This window comes from Enhydra lutris, unplaced genomic scaffold (assembly GCF_002288905.1).
Source record: "Enhydra lutris kenyoni isolate GAN:26980312 unplaced genomic scaffold, ASM228890v2 scaffoldscaffold91, whole genome shotgun sequence".
NCBI classification, from domain to species: Eukaryota; Metazoa; Chordata; class Mammalia; order Carnivora; family Mustelidae; genus Enhydra; species Enhydra lutris.
In genome coordinates, this window is record NW_019154175.1 from 1,050,585 (window position 1) to 1,073,363 (window position 22,779).

Below are 22,779 nucleotides of genomic sequence, written 5' to 3' on the forward strand. Positions count from 1 at the left end.
ATCCTACTAAAGAATAAACCAGGAAATTAAAGAAGAATTAAAAAAAAACTCATGGAAACAAATGAAAATGAAAACACAACTGTTCAAAATCTTCGTGACACGGCAAAGACAGTCCTGAAAGTATATAGCAATATAAGCCTTTCTCAAGAAACAAGAAAGGTGGGGCGCCTGGGTGGCTCAGTGGTTTAAAGCCTCTGCCTTCGGCTCAGGTCATGATCCCAGCCAGGGTCCTGGGATCAAGCCCCACATTGGGCTCTCTGCTCCATGGGGAGCCTGCTTCCTCCTCTCTCTTTGCCTGCCTCTCCACCTGCTTGTAATCTCTGTCTGTTGAATAAATAAATAAAACCTTCAAAAAAAAAAAAAAAAAAGGAAAGAAAAAGAAACAAGAAAGTTCTCAAATACACAACCTAACCCTGCACTTAAAGGAGCTGGAGAAAGAACAACAAAGAAAACCTAAACCCAGCAGGAAAAGAGAAATTATAAAGATCAGAGCAGATGAGAGCATAAAATAGAAACCAAAAGAATGTACCCCTGGGGCTAATAATACATTATATGTTAATAAAAAATTAAAAATTAAAAAAAAAAAAGAAACCAAAAGAACAGTAGAACAAATCAATGAAAGTGGGAGCTTGTTCTTTGAAAGAATTAATAAGATTGATAAACCCCTGGCCAAACTTATCAAAAAGAAAAGAGAAAGGACCCAAATTAATAAAATCATGAATGAAAGAGGAGAGATCACAACCAATACCAAAGAAATACAAACAATTATAAGAACATATTATGAGCAACTATACACCAGCAAATTTGACAATCTGGAAGAAATGCATGCATTCCTAGAAACATATAAACTACCAAAACTGAACCAGGAAGAAATAGAAAACCTGAACAGACCCATAGCCAGTAAGGAGATAGAAGCAGTTATCAAAAATCTCCCAACAAACAAGAGCCCAGGGCCAGACAGCTTCCCAGGGGGAATTCCTTTTTTTTTTTTTAAGATTTTATTTATTTATTTGACACAGAAAGAAGGAACACAAGCAGGGGGAGTGCCAGAGGGAGAACCAGGCTTCCCACTGAGCAGGGAGCCTGATGCGGGGCTTGATCCCAGAACTCTGGGATCATGACCTGAGCTCAAGGCAGATGCTTAACAACTGAGCCACCCAGGTGCCCCCCCAGGGGGAATTCTACCAAACTTTTTTTTTTTTTAAGGTTTTATTTATTTATTTGAGAGAATGAGAGAGAGAGAGAGCATGAGAGGAGAGAGAGTCAGGGAAGAAGCAGACTCCCCACTGAGCAGGGAGCCTGATGTGGGACCCGATCCTGGGACTCCAGGATCATGACCCAAGCCAAAAGCAGTCACTTAACCAACTGAGCCATCCAGGAGCCCTCTACCAATCATTTAAGGACGAATTAATACTGATCCTCCTGAAACTATTCTAAAAACATAGGAATGGAAGGGAAACTTCCAAACTCATTTTATGAGGCCACCATACCTTGATCCCCAAACCAGACAAAGGCCCCATCAAAAAGGAGAACCACAGACCAATATCCTTGGTGAACACAGATGCAAAAATTTTCACCAAAATACTAGCCAATAGGATCCAACAGTACATTAAAAGGATCATTCACCCCAACCAAGTGAGATTTATTCCTGGGCCACAGGGTTGGTTCAACAACCACAAATCAATCAATGTGATACATACATTAATAAAAGAAAGAACAAGAACCATATGATACTTTCAATAGATGCTGAAAAAGCATTTGACAAAGTACAGCAAACTTTTTTGATCAAAACTCTTCATAGTGTAGAGCCATCTATGAAAAACCCACAGTGACTATCATTCTCAATGGAGAAAAACTGAGGGATTTTCCCTCAAGGTCAGGAACTCAGCAGGGCTGTCCACTATAACCACTGCTATTCATCATAGTACCAGGAGTCCTAGTCTCAGCAATCAGACAACAAAAAGAAATAAAAGGCATCCAAATTGGCAAAAAAGAAGTCAAACTTTGCAGGTGATATGATACTTTATGTGGAAAACTCAAAAGACTCCACTCCAAAACTGCTAGAATTCATACAGGAATTCAGTAGTGTCAGGATATAAAATCACTGCACAGAGATCAGTAGCATTTCTATACACCAACAGCAAGACAGAAGAAAGAGAAATTGAGGAGTCGATCCCGTTTACAATTGTACCCCAAAACCATAAGATACCTAGGAATAAACCTAACCAAAGAGGCAAAGAATCTGTACTCAGAAAACTATGAAGTATTCATGAAAGAAATTGAGGAAGACACAAGAAATGGAAACATGTCCCATGCTCATGGATTGGAAGAATAAATATTGTGAAAATATCTATGCTACCTAAAGCAATCCACACATATAATACAACCCATATCAAAATAACATCAATTTTTTTCAAAGAAATGGAACAAATAATCCTAAAATTTATATGGAACAAGAAAAGACCCCAAATAACCAGAGGAATGTTGAAAAAGGAAACCAAGGTAGGCGGCATCACAATTCCAGACCTCAAGCTCTATTACAAAGCTGTACTCATCAGGACAGGATGGTACTGGCACAAAAACAGACACATAGATCAGTGGAACAGAATAGAGAGCCCAGAAATGGACCCCAACTCTATGGCCAACTAATCTTCGACAAAGCAGGAAACAATGTCCAATGGAAAAAAAACAGTCTCTTCAACAAATGGTGTTGAGAAAATTGGACAGCCACATGCAGAAGAATGAAGCTGGACCATTTCCTTACAACACACACAAAAATAGACTCTAAATGAATGAAAGACCTGCATTTGAGACAGGAATCCATCAAAATCCTTGAGGAGAACACAGGCAGAACCTCTTTGAACTCAGCTGCAGCAACTTCTTCCTAGAAACATTGCCAAAGGCAAGAGAAGCAAGGGCAAAAATGAACTATTGGGACTTCATCAAGATAAAAAGGTTTTGGGGTGCCTGGGTGGCTCAGTCATTAAGCATCTGCTTTCTGCTCAGGTCATGATCCCAGGGTCCTGGGATGGAGCCGTGCATTGGCTCACTGCTCAGCAGGAAGTCTCCTTCTCCCTCTCCCATTCCCCCTGCTTGTGTTCTCTCTCTTGCTGTCTTTCTATCTCTCTGTCAAATAAATAAAATCTTAAAATATATATATATAAAAAGCTTTTGCACAGTAAAGGAACAGTCAACAAAACCAAAAGACAGTGGCCAGAATGGGAGAAGATATTTGCAAATGACATATCAGATTAAGGGGCTAGTATCAAAAGTCTATAAAGAATTTATCAAAATCAATACCCAAAGAACAAATAATCCAATCAAGAAATGGGCAGAAGACATGAACAGACATTTCTTCAAGAAGACATCCAAATGGCTAACAGACACATGAAAAAGTGCTCAACATCCCTCGGCATCAGGGAAATACAAATCAAAACCACAGTGAGACACCACCTCACTCTAGACAGAATGGCTAAAATTAGCAAGTCAGGAAATGACAGACATTGGTGAGGATGCAGAGAAAGGGGAACCCTCCTACCCTGTTGGGGGGAATGCAACCTGGTGCAGCCATGATCCAAAGAGACACGTGCACCCTTATGTTTATAGCAGCAATGTCCACAATAGCCAAACTACGGAAAAAGCCTAGATGTCCATCAATAGATGAATGGATAAAGATGTGGTATGTATAATGAAATACTATGCAGCCATTAAAAAACCCCAAAATCTTGCCATTTGCAGCGATGTGGTTGGAACTAGAGAGTATTATGTTAAGCAGAATAAGTCAATTAGAGAAAGATAATTATCATCTAATCTCTCAGGTATGAGGAATTTGAGAGGCAGGGCAGGGGGTTGTGGGGAGAAAGGAGGGAAAATTGAAACAAGATGGTACCGGGGAGGGAGTCAAACCATAAGAGACTCTTAATCTCAGGAAACAAACTGAGGGTTGCAGTTTGAGGGGAAGGAGGGAAAGGGTGGCTGGGTTATGGACATTGGGGAGGGTATGTGTTATGATGAGTGCTGTGAATTGTGTAAGACTGATGATTCACACACCTGTACCCCCGAAGCAAATAATATATTATATGTTAATTAAAAAAAAAAAAAGGCAGTCCTGAAAGGTTAATAATACCTGTTAGGCTGGTGACAATCAACCACAGAATGGATGGGAGGGAAGGAGTGAGGTCTAGGATAGGTCACGGCTGTGATAGTAGTACATTCTCAAGTTAGAGATAACTAGAGGGAAGGAGGTAACCATCTGTGGGGGCAGAGGGGATAGAAGTCCTGGTGACTCTGAGATTTCAAGGATGTGAACAGAGGATGGCTCCTTGTAGGTGCCCCCCTCCCCCAAAGCTGGAGGCGGCTTCCCAATCTAAAGCCACCCACCCACTGGCATTCCTGGCCTGCAGGCCTGCTTGGGAGTAGGCTTTCCCTTCCTAGGTCCTCCCTGCCCCCTCTGCAGAAAGCCTGAGACATTCCTCATTTCTCCAGCTTCTTGTTTCTCTAATTTTATGATTGTATGAAAATAAGGTTCCCAAATTGCCTTTAATTAGCTTTAATAAGACAGCCTTTTTGCTAATTAAAATGATTATTAAGAAACCATTTATTGAGAATGAACACAGTTGTTAGAACCTAGGAGAATTCTGAACCCTTAATAATAATACCAGCAGCCATCACCAGCCCTGGGGGCCACCAGTTCACCTGCCCCACTCCTGCATTCAAATAGGGTGGCACTCTGGCTCAGGGCCCAAGATTTCAGCCCTCTCCCTTTCCAGGTGTCTCCAGGACCAAATGCTGCCTGCATTGCTAGGACTGTTCATTTCCCCAGCACTGGGGTTCTCACTGCAGAATATGCACCGGGGACATAATCACTGGGGTTTACCTGTCAAAGCCCCTGGCATAGAGAGCAAAGCTGGGCAGGCAGACAGAGGCCTGCGAAACCTCCATACTGACTTCATCGCCCTGGGGCTGGGCCTCCCAGACTTTGAGAAAAGTGGGTGGTGGGCCCTGGTGGCCTCAGAGGTTCCTACACCTCTTGGAGCCTGGTGATGCGGGAGCGTGGGACTGGCAGAGCCGTGCAGCTCAGTGCGTTCTCCTCTCCGACAGGGCAGTATAGGCAGCCAGTGCAAGGGACTCCTGTGGCGAAACGCATGAGAATCATCGGAGACACCGTGGTTCCCGCAAGGAAGAAGCGGGGCGCAGGATAGCAAGGCGAGACCCAGGCGCTGGGACCGAAGCGTGTAGATGTAGCTCCCGGGTCCCCGGACCTCCGGGTCCCCGGACCTCCGGATCCCCGGCCGAGACTCCCTCCCCGCTCCCCGCTGCACAGTTGCCAACAGCTCCTGGGTGACAGAGAAGGGCTTGTGCTGTCCTCTTTTCGCGAAGGTAGCCTGGGAGCCAAAGTCTGGAGGAAGCTGGACCGCGTCCGGAAGCAACACCCGGGGCAGAGGAGGGGAGAAGGACAACTCGGATCGAATGTGGTGCAGAAATTCGGGCCGGAGGAGAGGCCCCGGGCATTTTCTGGGGACGTTGTCTGGGCTGTGTCTGCCTTCCCGGGGGCCGTGGGTCCAGCTGTGCCCTGTCCCCCCTCTTCCCCACTGTTCTCCCAGGGTCCTTTGAGGGACTTGGTCGGCAGTGTATTAAGAATATATTTAAATATTACAGCGGAAAGAATGTGGGCTTTGAGTCCCACAGCCCTGGGTTCAAGGTGGCCGCGTTACTAGCTTTGTGACCTTTTGTGACTCTTTACCGAGCCTTAGTTTCTTCCCAAGGATCGCCTGGAAGGACTGTGTGCAGCAAGGACGCTGAGAGGGCCCAGTCGGAAACTTGGGACAGAAGCGCTAGGGTCGGAGGGCTGTGCACTCACTCGTGCAAGCGGAGAAGCTTCAGGACCCTAACCCAAGGCTCCGCCGGCCCCTCCCTGGGGCCCCTCCCTGCACCAAGGGCTCTCGGGCAGTCAGGTCAGCGCCGGAAGGCGCAACGGAGACCTCTGTAGGGGTCCAATCGCCCTCGAGTCGCCGGGGTGGGGCCGGGGCTTGGGTGCTGCGTCAAAGCTCCCCAGGGGTTCTTCGGTGCAGCCAGAGTTGAGAATCAGCTTCCCTGAAGGAATAAACAAAGAGGCCTTGGCGGGGAGGGAAAGGATGGAGCAGGTGGGTCCCCTCCCGTCTGCAGGTGGCCCCTTCGCACCACACTCATATGCCCCGCGGACCCAGCCACATGCTGGCCCATGTACACACGCACGCTCAGAGGGACCCACGCTTATCCATACACATACACACACACACGCCCATTCACACCGTCACGTACACTCACACCCACACCGCCCGTCTTCTCCGGGAGAGCCTCGCGGCCGGGACCTCCCGGCTGGGATGGACACCCGCGATGGGGTCCGGCCCTGGCTCTCCCAGGGTCTAGGGCCCGGCAACCCCGGGCGCTCTGCTGCCGGTGACAGCGCGGCTCCTCAGAGCTCCGGGCGCTCCGCAGAGCCCCCGCCGGGCCGCACCGCGCTTGCTCCGGCTCTTTGTTATGCTAATTCCCCTTCCCAGCTGGTGCCAGCTGCCTGCACAATGAGCGCCGGGAGCCCTCGCCAGCCAGGGAGTGGGGGCGGGGTGGGGGGTGGGAGCTCCGCGCCCTGCACCCGGGATCCTGGCCTGGCCCAGCCTGGTGAGGTGGTGAGTGGCCCAATAAGCATCCTCCCCTCCCCCACGCTTGCAGGGCCGCGCCCCTCGGGGCCTGTAGGGCATCCACTGATTCATTCCAGCCGCCCCGGCTGCCCTCCCTCCAGGTGCCAGGGCTTGATGAAAAGTAAAAGGCTCCTCCGCGGCTCGAGAGCAGTGCGGATGAAAGGGAAGCAGCCGCCTCCCAGACCACACAGCTAATCCTCCCATAAACCTCGAGCAAATAAGGGGAGAGGAAGAACAGGCCAGCTACAGATGTGGAGTAGCAGCCTCCGGGGATCCCCAAATTAAAACTCGTGCAGGGGAAGCACTTGGACCACCACCAAATGACACTAATTGGGTTATGGGACCATAATCTTGGCTCTTATGGAAAAAAAAAAAAAAAACCCAACAGCAGTTATAGTCACAGCTGCAAGGACTGTCTTCATAAAAAGAAGGGGAAAAGTCCGCTATTTTATTACTCATAAATATGAGAGAGAAGAGGGTTCCGCGGATCTCCTGCCTGCGTAGGGCAGGCGGGCTGTTTGCTTGAAGGAGAGGATAACTTTGTGCCAGGAGGAGCAGCGCTGTGGCTGGCTGGCTCGGTGATGTGTGGAGCTAATGGGCTAATGTAGGGGGGAGCACTTTGGAAGGAGGGGGAGGGGGCTGTACTGAGACACCGCGGGGGAGCATGGCCTATCTGGAGGAATGTATTTCAGACAATAGGTTAGCAGCCATATGCAGAAAATCATTCTGGACAGGAAAACTAAGAGATGTATTCTTTTAAGAGACATCCAGAAGCAGTTTCTCAGTTTCACTGGGAGCAGGGGGGAGTGGGAGTGTTGGGGAGGCATCATGGGGAAGGAAATGATGGGATGACAAGTGTAAAAAATGCAGGTGAAAATCTTCAGAGAGAACTGTTGGTTGTTAGAATCACAAATGTTAGGGCCAGAAGAGACCAATCTTAGATGCCATCTGAGTCCAGCCTCATCATTTGACAGATGGAATATTAAGACCCAGAGATGTTAAGGGACTTGTCATGGGGAGACTGCTAGCGGGTGGTAGGAATGGGCAAGAGACTGTCTCCTAACTCTTACTCTCATGCTCACATTAACTTGGTAATAATTTTGTTTTTAAGAAACAGCAGTCGTTTGACCAGAAATCAATACAATAGACTGCAGGGAAATAAAAAGTTAGAAATTTTTTAAATGAGTCATTATAAACCTTTTTATGATTCGTAATGAGGATGAGAGTTGGAACTCAATCAGTTCTCACAGATTCCATCCGAGTTCTTCCTAGCATGTGTCCACTTATTCATCCATTTCAACACCCAGGAGGACTGATGGCCCCAGGATTCCTTTGTGGGTCCTTTTGGTGCAGGGACCAATACTATTTCCAGACAGAGAGATGCCCCCACACCCCATCCCTCATTGCCCTTCTACACTAAGTCATCTTGGCTAAAACCAGCTGAGTTAAGGCTGGACTGGTTGAGAATTTGAATCAGTCATCCTTCCTCATTGGTATTCTACTCACAGGAAAATAAAAGTATCTTCTCCAGGGGCGCCTGGGTGGCTCAGTGGTTAAAGCCTCTGCCTTCGGCTCAGGTCATGATCCCAGGGTCCTGGGATGGAGCCTCGAATCGGGCTTTCTGCTCGGCAGGGAGCCTGCCTCCTCCTCCTCCTCTCTCTCTCTCTGCCTGCCTCTCTGCCTACTTGTTATCTGTCAAATAAATAAAAATCTTAAAAAAAAAAAAAAAGTATCTCCTCCAGCTGCTGGGTGCCTAAACACAGAGAGGACAAGGATCAGGAGATGGCCAGCTGAGATCTCCCTGGGCAGATAGAGGGGTCCCCACTTCCTAGTGCCTCTCTCAGCTGAAATGGCAACTACTGGTACCATTCATGAGATCCTAGAGGCTGCTGGGGTAGGAGGAGAACCTGTTGCAGAGAAGTCTTGGGAGGGCCATGGCATAACATTGCATTTTCTTTCATTATATTTGGGTGCCTGTTTCTCATTCTCAAACCATATGGTTCAGTTTGATTCTCATTTCAGACCTACTAGTCAGCAAGCATCACTAGAAGTGTACCTCACCTTATAGAAAAATACAAGTTCTTGAAAAGTTAGGGGGGGATGGAAATGTCATTTGTTAAAGGGAATCCTATTTTGAAGCCATCGGTTGGGCTTTGAGTTTAAAGGGGTAGGGATAGGGGCGCCTGGGTGGCTCAGTGGGTTAAGCCGCTGCCTTCTGCTCAGGTCGTGATCCCAGGGTCCTGGGATCGAGCCCCGCATCGGGCTCTCTGCTCAGCGGGGAGCCTGCTTCCTCCTCTCTCTCTACCTGCCTCTCTGCCTGCTTATGATCTCTCTCTGTCAAATAAATAAATAAAATCTTTAAAAAAAAAAAACAAAACAAAATAAAGGGGTAGGGATAATCACTCCCTAGCTGGTCTGCTTTTTATTATTTTTTAAAAAATACTTTATTTAGGGGCATCCAGGTGGCTCAGTGGGTTAAGCCTTTGCCTTTGGCTAAGGTCATGATCTCGGGGTCCTGGGATCAAGTCCCGCATCGGGCTCCCTGCTTAGCAGGGAGCCTGCTCCCCGCCCCCACCCCGCCTGCCTCTCTGCCTACTTGTGATCTCTCTCCATCAAATAAATAAATACAATCTTTAAAAACAAATTAATAAATATCTTATTTATTTATTTGACAGAGGATCACAAGTAGGCAGAGAGAGAAACAGGCTCCCCACTGAGCAGAGATCTTGATGGGTAGCTGGATCCCAGGACCCTGGAATCATCACCTGAGCCAGAGGCAGGTACCTAACTGACTTAGCCACCATGTGCCTCAGTTAATCTTTTTAAAACTTAGATCTTGTAGGTGAAAACCGTGTCTTAGTTATTTTATGATAGGCCATGTCCTCAAAGTTACAGTTAACCAGGAAATAATTCTTTGGTCTCCATTACCAGATGTAGGAACACTAGAAATCATTTTGGGTCTAAGTTATCCATATTCAATACTGTATTTTTCTCTGAGTAAAAACTAAATCTAAGAGAATAATACCATAATTGAATAAGCTTGAACTTTGACAAATCCTAGGATGAGTCAGAAGTTAATGGTTTTTATCTTTTCATTTATAAGGTTTATACCTCTTATTCCCTTCAGATAGTCAGAGAGATCTGAGATCTGACTGAGAGAGATCCTCAGATCTTATCTATGAAAGCAATTGTATTTATTAAAGATAATGCCTTCATTTTCTCAGAGTTTCTTTTTGATTTGTGCTGTGTTAACCCAGAGCTGGTTCAATTCCAAGCAACAGTCAAGAAATCTGCCATGGGTTAGCCTGTGCAGCTGCTTTCAGGAAATTTTATGATTTCCAGTAAACCTTTTGAAATGTTAAAAATATCTCAAGAACCCCAGTGACTACTTTCATAGCTGTCTGCGGGTCCTAGGTCTCCAGGCTTGACATCATCTCCGTATTTGTTTCAAGCTTGTTGTACAGAGCCCAAAAGGCTGAACACTTTCCACAAAAAGGAGAATCAGGTGCTGTCAAGGTTATGCCTTCAGGGCATCCAGGGACATTCACGGAAATCTCATGGAGCTTCACCGTGACTGCATATCCATCATGTGCATCCAGGCAAGGGCCAGTCACTCCCTGATATTAAAGTCTTTAAACCTGGCAAACTTGCCATGTGCATACATTATGCCACCTCATTTTACAGACAAGGAAATCATGACACCAGGGAGTCAAGGGGCTGCAGGCCAAGGTCAAGACCGCACAGCTACAGTGGCAGAGTGGGATTTGTACCCAAGCAGTAATTCTAAATCCCACTTTTAACCCTCTGCTCTATTGCAGCCTCACAAGAAACTTACAATTGCTATGCAGTTCAACTGAACAAGAGAGAGGTGCCTTGGACTAATAACTATACCTAGTAACTAAGATCATTTGATGGATTAATTGAAAAGCACACGGCATCTAAGGGCTTGGAAAACTAGGAGAAAAGCTCCCAGCTCCCAGAAAGACCAGACAACCCATTTCTCTCTTCTTGCAAAAACATAAAGGAAATCCTTTAGTCCCTGAAATTGTTTTCCTGTCTTCTTAAAGAAGTTGATCTCCCAAAAAAAGGTCATTCCTTTTTCATCTTTAGACTTTTCCTTAAAGAAAGTGAGTTCATTCTGCAATGCATGCGGGCCACTGTCTATCTCGGACTTCTGGCACTCTGCTCCACCACAGAGCAGCTTCCAACCTTTCGCTGAAATCCCATGCCTCATAGCCTGTCATTCTCCATCTTTGCTCTATCATGCACACAGGTGTTTTGTGAGTTTCGGGGAAGCCTGAGTGCTGGGCCAGGTGCACTGAGAAAGCTCGGCTTCTTGATTGCCAGGATACAGAGTTAGTTTATATCTGATTGTAGCTCATTGCACTCACCTCAGAAAACATCCGCAGGCATACTTAGGCTGGCATTGGCAGGGGAAAGGGGTGTCACATGCCTGATGTATGGATCCAGATGCTGCCATGGAATGACCTGGATGAAGGCAATCCCTGTTGAAAGCCACGCCAAGCTGAGCAGGACAGGTCGTGGGGCAGATTGGGTCTCTCCCAAATTTCACTATTTGTCCACTGTCTTGAGATCTTGGCAGGAAGAGGGATCACAACTTACGTCCTTGCAAGTTTTCTATGTGTGTTCTATCCCCCAGATATGGCATTTTATAAGATTTTATAATTTTAAATCAAAGGAATGATTATAAAAATGGGGTTGAGAAACACGTGGGTACTTCATGAGCAACGAATGACTAATGCGTCTCCATACGTTCTATCAGTTTCCCCGCGGTCAAAAGCAGGTGTTTCCAGGCTATGAATAAGTAGTTTGCATTTTCAAAATTAACAAATTGGACCAACACCAAGGAAAAAAACAACCACCATAGAAAGCCCACCAGAGAATTGTTTACCAAAGAAGCTGAAGCTCATAGCAATGGTGTGCAAACTCCACCAGGCAAGCTTGTATAAATGCCCTTCGTGTAGTCATGGTTCTTCAGCCTGTCACAGATACTGGAGGGAAACGCAGAAACAGGAAATTACAGACTATTTTAAACAGCATGTTTTATTAAACTCACTTGCTGATGCACTTTATTGGCAGGATGCGAGATTCAAGTGTTCATAACTTACATCTTTTCAAGTGCTTTTCCTGAGTGAATTCTCCCAGTTGAAATACGGCATGTACGCAGGGCTGGAAACAATCTCTAAAGTAGTAACTGTTTCACCCTCGGTCATGTAGCTCTCACAACCAATGGAGCTGTGATAGCCGTGTGCACATCATCGACCTCGCTTACACACTGTAACTGTGTAGGGAAGCAATGGAGGCCTTGAGAAGTGACTTAAAAGATCCTGAATGCATTTCAGATTAAGCCGCAATCAAAGCACAGCGATCTTAACATGAATTACTAGAAACCGTACATTGTCTCTCATCACTGAAATACCGATGTCTTCCTCTCTTCGTGGGCAGTTCTGCATCTTGTTTAAACCATCATTGTTCAGGGCCTGCTGCACCCTCGTTTTGGAAACGGCCTAGCAAAATAGGCAGGGATAACTTTAACCACGAATGAAATAGCTTCAAATTTAAGGGACTGTCATTAAAATGGATTGGAACAGCTAATTATTTTCAAAAACATTTTCTGCTCACAACTTGTTTGAGGAATAGAAAAGCCTAGCTACGCTACATGGGAATCCTTATATCCTTGTCTGATATTTATTGTTAAGTTGACAACTCTTAACGCCCATGTCTGCTCCAAGTTTTTCTCAGCTCTTCTCTAGACACACCAAAAGGAAGTCATTAAGTGGAGCTGTAATACAAGTTCATGACTGGAGGGCTGGGTAGCCCTGCTTTGATGGAGTTAACTACGATCTCTTAAAATAAAGGTTCATTCACTTGCTTCTGCCCTTATGAAACAAAATGTTCTGAATCTCTATTGTCTTAAAAGACCATGCTGAAGATGCCTTAACCTACTTAGTCACTGGTAGTGAGATAGCCACTTCTGCTGGCTTTGAGTTTTTCTACCATCCTCCTAAGTCCTGGCCGCTGAAATCCTGTCCTTGGGACCCCTTCAAGGTGAAGGACAGATTCATAGGATTTTAAGAGTTGGAGGCAAAGCACGGTTGATATCTGTGCTCTTTTGAAGTGACTCTGCTAGACCGTCCTCTACAATCGTCACTGTAAGAGAGGAAGGACCAGAGGCAAAGGTTAATGATTTGGTTAACGAGGTGCACCTAGATGCCTCAGGGAGTAGCAATTAAAGGCATTCTTGGGGGGAGCTGGGCCATTTTAAGTGAAGATTTCGCCTCATTTAACTCTTAAAAGTCTAGAATCTGCCCTATCAGGTTCTCCTTAAAGCAGAGCCCAGTCATGAGAAAGGGTGCTACTTCCAGTGGGTAGACAGAGTCTGGGGGGCAGAGTGTCTTAGCTTTACCAGTCTCTGAGACAGAACTCTAGAACCCAGTCAGTAAATTATTATCTATGTCTTGGGCACCTGGAAAGATTGAACTGAGTATCTTCTGAATAGAAATGGTGATACAGGCCCCTAAGAGGCCCTAATGCTCTCATACCAACCAAAGGAACATTCTTATTTGAATGGGTGTTTAGGGGTTTTTCAGGGAAGGGGTGGAGGCATGTCTTTTGGTATGCTAGAAATGTCTTAGGGACAAAAGCTTGATGACTAAAAATTACAAATTTTAATGCTGCTGAATTCAAAGGCCCCTAATCATCCAGCAGAGAAGCTCCAGTGGGTTCTGCTGTAGATGCCTGAGACCGCAGCTCAGGTGAGGGCTCTGGAAAATCATCAACTGTCACTTTACAGCTTTGACCATCAAGAGGAACATTATCTGATAATGTGGGGGAGGGAGGCTTTCTAAAGAGCAAAAGGGATGTCATTTCTTTCATATGTAAATCTCTTGGATTTATTACATTCATAGTAAGAATGTTACACATGACAATTAAGCTCCCAACAAGCTTTCTCCCTTTATCAAATGAAATGTTAGCCTCTACTAGCAACCTTAAAACAGAGTGGTATGGAATACCAGCAGTAATCTATTGCGATTTTGACTGCTGACATATGGGTCATCTTTTTGACAATTTGACATTCCTTAAAGCGATCAGCTAGGATTCCTTCAGTACTTGTGTTACTATTTTTTTTTTTGTCAGAAACTTTGCAAAAATGAAAAAATCTTTAGATTCTTAAAGATAAAACCTTCTTGATGACCAACCACATCATTTATTAACATTGGCCTCTTAATCCACAGAAATCTAACTCACAAACTAGGACCATTCTAAAACACCTGTCAGGTTGACCTCTTAAAAGAAGTCTTTCATTTTGAATACTCCCGTGTGGCCACTGCCCACTAGACATCTTGAGTTTTGTAAAGGAGAAAGAGCAACGGAAAACAGACATTGCCGATGATCATTAAAATAAGGAAATCTTAATGCATTTTGATCATTTTAATAAATATATATCAAGAAAACCTCACTTTATTACAACACATTCATATACAAGCATCTATCATCTAAGTTTTCAACATCAAATGTTTATCAAATATTGAAAATAAAGGACAAAACGTTACTAGACTATTAGCCATAACACAAGAACAAGTTTTAAAAATTGGTCCTTGTGGACATTGTCCAAATGATGATCCTACTCATACACTGTATGAATGAGACCTATATTTAATATTAATAGCAATAATAAAAAAGCTTTATCTTGGAGAAACTGGGAGGACTTACTTATTTCCTCCATTTGGCATTTGGTTCCTGTGAAGTACTGTTTAAGGAGGCCCAAGTCAATTCCAATTCCAATCTTGGAAACTGGAATACAGTTTAGCAGGAGGAGTTGGCTGGAGCAGGAGGACGGATGGTCAGAGGGGCACTCTGAACACTCTTGCAAATGTACAAATTAAGGAAATCATTGAGAAAACGGTGGCCCGAATACATGGTAGCTACTGCCAACTGAGTCCCATTTCTCCAAAATAACTTTCCGAAAACTAAAGTCTTTACATTCTTTAAGATAAAACCTTATTGATCACCACATCATTTATTAACATTGTGCTTCTTAATCAACAGCAAAAGTCATATATAAAAAACCACATGCTTTTATAATCTAAACGAGTGAAATGATGCAAAACAGATTAAAATATAATGCATGCCACCGGGTCATGAACTTCATTGGACAAGGAAACAAAACAAAACAAAACAACCCCAAACCCAAAAACCCAAACCCCAGCAACAGACCCGTTGCCATAGAAAAGCTCAAGCAGCTTAGTGCTGGTTTCTAACAGCTCTATTGTTTCCCCCATCCCTTTCTAAAAATGCCAAATCCAAAAGCAATTGGGCATCAAAAAACAAAGGAAGAATAGAGATGTTGAATCAAAAGTTAAACACAATAGTTTCGAAGTTAACGGTTTCCAAACAATATTGATCCACCCTGTGTATTTTTTTCCTGTTTGTTAAATCCCTGCTGTAACTCTGATTTATCCTTAATTTTCACATTGGCAAAAATTAAGATAAAGTAAGGCACCAAAAATCGCCCTGTATAACACCTCTCTAACTGCCTGATCACGCATCGCAGGCAAGCCAGGAACTCGCAGGGATTACCCTTCTCCACATATTGTTGATTGCCACCCCTAGACAGGTGTTTCATTATGTTACATCCTATTTTCGTCTGTCATGCAAGACTGTTAAAGACAAGTCCTTAATGGCACGGTGAAGCCACTTCATCTAGCTCCCTGTCTTCAGTCTTTCATTCAGAAAAAAAATACTGTATCACATAGAAGCAACAGACATCCTTTGCTGGTTATGTTGATTTGCTGACCAAACAACTACCTAATCGATTGGCAAACATGTTGCGGTTTCTTAGCTAGTGACAGGCTCCTTGGGGGGGGGTCATGGAAAGGTCACAAGGGCACACTGTCCCCCAGTCTAATCTACTGGACCTTTTCTGTGAGAAAACTAAGGTATACTTTTAAGCATCGAGTCAACTGTGTTCTTGGTAACATCACCACATTGAGAAGTAGCTCGCTGATGCCTACTCTACAGAGGTTTTACGCAATCTGCTCTCCAGGCATTAAAACGACACGGCGTGTTCATGGCATAATTTTATCAGTTGTACAAAACTATAAAATCCATTCAAAATAAAATTTATGAGAGCTAATTGGTCATGCTGTGCATGCTTCAGAGGTTCGGTGGAAAGATGGCTCATAGTTTGCTCCCTTTGCCACAGCACGGTTTGTTACTTGGTGAAGGCTCCTTTTTCCTTAAGGACTTTTTCCAAGACTCACTCACATTGTTTTTGTCATTATATCCAGTCTCAAAATAATCGTAAAATTGGCCTTTGCACTCAAAAGCAAGGTCGTTTCCCACAGGTTCATGGCTTAATGGGCCACCATCCCTGTTGGTGTCGTTATTTGCCTTCTCCTCACTTAATGTGGCCTTTTCCTGAACACCTAGTGACCTGACATTAGTAACAAAGATTTCGCTGGCGGGTACCTGACCGTCACCCTTGTAAGCAGATGCACAGCCTACACTGAAATCCACCTGGTGGGAACAACTCGGTAAAGGCAGAGGGGGAGGGGAAGAGGAAGACGAGGAGGAAGAGGGGGCAGTGGTGGAGGCACTTCCGACACTAGCATGGACAGAAAGGGGCAGGTTTAGGTAGTGACCACCACATTCCTGGTAAAAGCAGCAGGCGTGAAACTTTTCACACTCCTCTTTGGCCATCCGCGGTCGTTTTCGGTAAGGACAGTCTTGAGCCAGAAACCACTCTTGGGCAGAGGGGCCGTTGAAAGAGCAGGCAGGAAAGCACCAGTTATTCTGCATGATAATCTCGCCGTGGATCCGTTTCATCAAGTTGTTGATAAGGACGGACCTTCGGAGGTACACTTCAGGATCATCGATAAACTTGAGCTTTTCTAATGACATATACAGGATGTGGGCTCGTTCCTCAAAAATCGAGATGGTCTAAAAACCAAAGACGGAAGAGAAAACTTAGAGGACGTGGGCTGTGTAAGCATGCCATTGCAGTCGATTTCTTTCTGGGCATTCTCTGGATCTGGGCATGCTGTGGTCCTGTTCCTCCCAGGTTCACTTAGGGATGCTGTCCCCGGTGTTGCTAATGACCCTCCCCGGCTTCCTGCCTCAAAGGTGCAGGCAAGCACCTGGGAATCCGGTCCCCCAGCAGACCTCAACAGGGACAGGTGAGGCTGTTCGTGTTTCTATGGCCAAGGGAGATGCCAAAACACACAACTCATCTGCCCTACTAGAAGTCAGGGGAGCGGCTTCTCCGGATGGAAGGGACATAGTAATGAGGGGTGCAAGGAGGGGTTCTCAGTTGCTGGTTATGTTGTTTCTTGATCTGGATGCTAGTTACATAGATATGTTTCCGCTGTGAAATCCAGCAAGCTGTACTCTTAGGATACTTGGGCTTTTCTGTATGTGTATACAAACCCATGCATGTGCACACACATACACTCATGTATTATATGTCGGTGTCTCTTGAAAGATGTCAAAATGCAGGTCATAAGTCTACTTCAAACCCTGGCCAAGAGCACAAGAGCTGCATTCAGCGCTGTCCCTCTGGCTTTCACACTTGCAATTATCCTTACTTGATTAAGGGACAGCGATAATTGAGGCTCAGCCCCTGAAATGATCAGTCAGTAGAAGGGCCAAAGCAAGCCTCCTTCTGGGGCCAGGCAGGAGGAGAGATGAAGGGAGGAAATGAGAAGACTCACTTCTGAGCACTATGATACTATCACTGGGTGATGCCTGGTACAAATCCAGCAGCCACTGGGAAAGAGTCACAACCATAACACAGAAATGAAAGAGGAAATAAACTGCTTATGTCCTGGTGACCAGCTTTTCCAGGTCATATTTAAAAAAAAAAAAAAAAAAAAAAAAACCCCCTTGTCCTGGGACCCAACTTTCCCAAAAAAAATAAAAAAAAAAAAAAAAAAAAAAAAAAGCCACCTGGTAGCATGACCTGAGGAACTGCAAACAAAGCCTGCCCGGGTTAACCAAAGGCAGGAAGTATACAGTCAGAGAAAAGCCCAGCATACACCAACCCATGCCGGTGCCTTTATGAGCAAGGTCAAGGCAACACCTGAAGGACATGCTCGTGAGGCAGTGAGGAGAGGGGGTAAGAGGAGACACAGAGGAAGATGAATTGAAAAATTAAAAATCCTCTCCGCCTCTCAGAAAACTATGGTCTGGGTTATACCCTCCTTGATTACATCTGTAGATAGTTTTTTTTTAAAGGAAGAGAACCATAAGGAAAAAGAACTGGTATTTGAAAAGTTTAGGTGGCCAGTTCCTTATTTCTAGGCACTTCCTGGATCCCATTATTTTCTTCTTATGCATGCAAAAGAGTCAGCTGTGATCTTTCCCAGGGAATGAATTACGCCTACGTAAGGAGTATACAATGAAGTGTGAGTTTCTACTTGCAAGCACACACTCAAGCGATAGTGAGTCCACCTCTAATGGGTCAAGAGAAGCCCCAGGAAACTGCTCCCAGGTGGGCACACACAGAAGGGGCTCTGCCCATGGGACCTAGAGCATGGAGAGAGGGGAGATGTCAGGAAAGACATGCGTTTCTGCACACATGTGAAAACATGGATGGCTCATAACCACTAACGCAACTTGAGAACAATCAAGACATTTGTAAAAAAGATGTTCCTTGGATTATATAATTTTGTTATTTCTGGGCAGAGGAGCTCCTGCTGGCTCTTTCTTCCACTACTTGTGAAAATAACAGAGGACCCAAAAAATGACAACGATTAATACGGCTCTGCTGAGAAGTGGCTCATTTTCATTGCTTGGGTGGAACAATTTAATTGCTGGAAATGGATCAAGCAACTGTTACTAAGTATCTTAAATTCTTAATAAAAATAATGACTATTAAAAAAACATACTTTATGGCTACAGCTGCTGAGTGGTGGGTGAAAATCCTCTTCTTCCACATACTTCCTCTTAAAGTATGTGATCTTGGATGTTGTTATAGGATTTGAAATTCCCCTGTAATGTGATCCTGTGGTAATAAATCAGATACGACAAATGACATGCGGTTTGCCAGAGGTTCTCCAAACAAAATATTTTCCTTACAGAAGATAAGTTGGCTATGTATTTGGCTGTACATGTGGTGATTAAAAATAAACATTCGTCTTAATATTTGCTATCATACAGAATTCTGTGACCCAGGCTAGGCAAGGATTTCTAGGTAATCATAAAGGAAAATGACCTATGTCAGCATCTACAAAATACTCGGAATCTTAATTCTATGCACAAACAGCAAAATTCATAAAGGGGAGGACAGTATTTATTCAAATTGCTTAATTAAATCCATGATAATAGGGCACCACTGCTCAAACATATACATCTTTAACCGTAAGCACGAATAACCAAATAATTTTAAAATGTTATTGGCTGTAGGTAAGGAAGCAAACGACTATCTGAACATTGGAGTTATAATATTTCTTCTTTCAAAATATGAGATTAAAAAATTTTAGCTTAAGACTAAAATATGGGCTAACCAAAGTCCTTTATTCTCTCTCAAAAATGTAATATGTCAACCACGAATAAAAGGAGGGTCTAATTTTGAACGAACAGAACTTTTAATCCCAAATGAACTTCAAGAAGTACTTAGTTTACATTTTAGGTTTTGTTTTTTTTTTTAAAGCATACCACACAAAAATCCAAGGAACTTATCTTAGACTATAAGAATAAAGAATTAGGAAGAACATACTCCTGTATCTAAAAAAATTTCCCCCTGAATACGAAAGCCAGTTGTGTGGTTAGTAAAAAGAGAAGACACATAGCTTCTGGCCCAAAGTGCAGATTCCTTTACGTCTCAGGGGATAAAGATTTCATTGTCCAAAGCTCACCTGGGCTTGTGTACCTCTGAAGAGAACCATGCAGTTCCGCAGGGTGAAAAACCAAAACCCAAACTCACGGTCTCAAAATCTGGTTTGGTTCTTTAAAAAATATAGGTGGCACGACTTACACACGAAGCATCAGCACGTGTAGATGCAGATTTGAATGCAATTTCAGTATCCCCTCTGATCCTCTTCTGGAGCCCAGGACTCAGTTGAGAGGGGCACAGACAGCCTGTTAGTCCCTGGACTAGCAGCTCTCTCTGGGCTCAGAAGGGAGCCGGGAGACAGGAGACCACCAGTCCCTCTCACTAGTCTGGCTGTAGAGGGCAGGGTTGGTGGGGGGAGGTCAAGGACAGTACCTGCCAGTGGCGGACCGGCTCCCCGGTCTCCCTGCGGAGGAGCCTGTGCTGGCCCAGGGGGACTCGGGCCTCCGTAGCTGTCAGCCTCCCATAGTGTCTGGTACCCAGCAATTTCAGCAGCTCCTTCCGAGACAATGGGCTCGCAGAATCTATTCATGGACAGAACCAGAGTCATCTCTGACCGCCTCAGATCTAAAGACAAAAGAAAGAAAGAAAGAAAATAGCCCTAATCATGCCGGGGATGGCCTTGGCATGTTCATTACTTTGCTTTGGGAAACTTCTACTTCTCAGTCGTCCCCTTCACCCTGAAAACATTTTATTATTTTTTCGAAGAAAACCTCAGCAAACTCTCTCACTGCTATTAGCTCAGCCTCTGTGTTCAGCAATCTGCATTTCATGGGCGGATCTTTAAAATCCCATTTCTTATTGTTCTCAGATTCCCCTAAGCCCCATTTGAGACAGCTGCTTTGCCTCCCGAACATATTTTCCCCCTGACCTTACGGCAGAAAATGTACCGCTAAGAGGCAAGTCCCAAACCCTTGCACCTCCTTTCTATTAATAAGGCAAAATCAATTTTCTAGTCAATCCCGAGAGTCTCCTTTGATGAAATCCGCTAATCAGTCAAAAAGGGTGTAGAGGCCAAAATCTCCACCGTCATCCCTACTGAGGCTCTGGGTCGGTTGGGGCAGGGCGGCTGCCCCCTCCTCTCCTTTCCACAGGGCCAGATCCTCTACACCAGTCTGGGGCTCCCTCCACTTTCTTCTCCCAAGATGAAGCAGAGACACACTTGGTAGTTGTTTCCACCAGCCCTGATCGGCCTGAACTGGATCTGCCTCCAGTCAAAACACTGTAAGATGAAGACAGAAAATTGGCTCCAGTTTCAAGCCGGGAGTTGTAGCCCCACAGGAGCCAAGCACAACATCCACGGAGCAGGCAGAATATTAAACAGGAGCCAGGGCTTCAGGGCCAGAGGCAGCCAGCAACTCTTTCCTCCGCCAGGCCCAGACACAAGGCAGCAACTTTCCAAGGGGCACCATGCTGCGGCCCTCTTCTCCGGTTCACGCCCCTTCCCCCAGGGGCCTGCGAGAAGCCTGGGAGCCTGGGAGCCTGGGAGCCTCTTTGCTCCATGATGCCTGCTGGGCTCCTGCTGGGCTCAGGTGCTGTGGCCCACTTCCAGCGGGGATCTGGGGCTTCACTTGGCCCCAACTAAGATTCAAGGCAGGGTCAAGGGTGAGTTCAAGGGGAAAGAGTTTGATACTCCGGCCAGAGATCAGTGGTGACGGCAGAGAAGCCTGGGCGCCTTATTAACTGCGAGTTCTTTTGCAAGACCGGAACCTCTCCTATCCCACTCTGCCATTTAAAGAACTGTCACAAAGACTGATGTCAGGCTTGCTCTCTGAAGATAGATTATCTTTCAAATAGACGCTAAGGGTGTATTCATGCTTTCTTCTCCAAATGACACAGCTCCTAACATTTTTGGAAAAGGGTGAGTCCCCTGCTGTCCAGCAGAAGGCTAGGATTACCTACGTGTTCTAATGAGGGTCCACTTCCAGGGAAAGGAAGGAAAACCAGGGGAAGGGGAAATAGCTTCACAGAAGTGACGAGGTCTTTTTGGCTAACAGCAGCTCTTGGCAGCAAGGACTCTATACCCAGGCTTCTCCTTGACATCCTAAATTCTGTCCCAACCTCACTGAAGGACGAAGTAGGGGAAGTGTCGGGGTCAGTGGCTGGAATGAGGACCCAGCGATTTGGGAGGCTAAACCACATACTCCTTCTCTTCTAAAATGCCCTCCAAAGAGGGAGCAGCCAAGGACTTGCTGTAAGTAAAATCTTATTACAAGGCAAAAAAGAGAGAGAGGTTCGATTATTCTCTAGAAGCAAATGGTGGGACATGCCATTTATTTTGTTCTTGATTCATCAAAAAAATTGACACTACATTGATTTGATAAACCAAGCTATTCTGTCAATCACCCCTCAAACTCGGCATCCAAACAAGGTATCAAAGCTCATGATAATTTATTCCCTGGGAGACTCTCATAAATGGTCTAAGATCTTAACCTATTATAAAAGGCATTTGTACCAGTAAGTGCTACTGCCAGGAGCATATGAATTATAGCTATCTCTCAGTAGCCCTCTCTCACTAACTGCAATAGTATTTTCCAGCTTGAAATTCACACTCACTTTTGTGCTGGATTCTGGGAATAAGACCCAAGCTTTTTGTGTATATTGAAAAAAATTTTTTTTTTAAGATTTATTTATTTGAGAGAGAGAGAGAAGGCATGAGCGGTGGTGGTGGGGAGGCAGACTCCCTGCTGAGCAGGGAGATTGATGTGGGACTGGATCCTGAGCCCAAGGCAGATGCCCAACTGACTGAGCCACCCAGGTGCCACTATATTGAACTTTTATAGCATAAAACCAGAGGAGGTTGACAAATCCACGCCTCTTAAGAACATGAAGCATTTGTAGGCCCCCTAAAGCAATTACCTTTGTTTAATAGGACATTATATGGTCCTGTGCTATTTTATGTTCCTAAGAGTTTGTTTCCATTTTAATGACTGATCCTTGTGGCTGTTTGGGTTAAGGATTTCAGTGTTTCTGTTTGTTAGTGTGTTGATTCCAGCATATGAAATCCTATCATGATGCATCTGAACTTGAAACACAGCTTAGGACTTTTATCTTGGCTTTTTTCCCCCCATTATGATATCTGATTTCTCTTAAGTTTTTCTTTTTTTGAACTGGAAACTTTTACACACAAAATCCAAAGCGGGAGAAGCTGAGTGCCACAAATGGTATTTCTAAGTCTGAATAAAGTATGAATGACTTCGGATATATTTGGGAGCAGACAAGAGATTTTGCAGTGAATTCTTCCTAGTC

General features: G+C 44.8%; 1 protein-coding gene across 1 annotated transcript; it reads right to left on the minus strand.

The window, feature by feature from the left end:
• Nucleotides 1-15,310: 15,310 nt before the first annotated feature.
• Nucleotides 15,311-20,122, minus strand: LOC111162372 (SERTA domain containing 4). Its single transcript, XM_022526750.1, has 3 exons — nucleotides 19,906-20,122; nucleotides 18,587-18,702; nucleotides 15,311-16,640 (listed from the first exon to the last, which is right to left on the minus strand). Exons 1-3 carry the CDS (start codon nucleotides 20,078-20,080, stop codon nucleotides 15,879-15,881), a joined length of 1,053 nt encoding a protein of 350 aa, XP_022382458.1. The 5' UTR covers nucleotides 20,081-20,122; the 3' UTR covers nucleotides 15,311-15,878.
• Nucleotides 20,123-22,779: the final 2,657 nt, after the last annotated feature.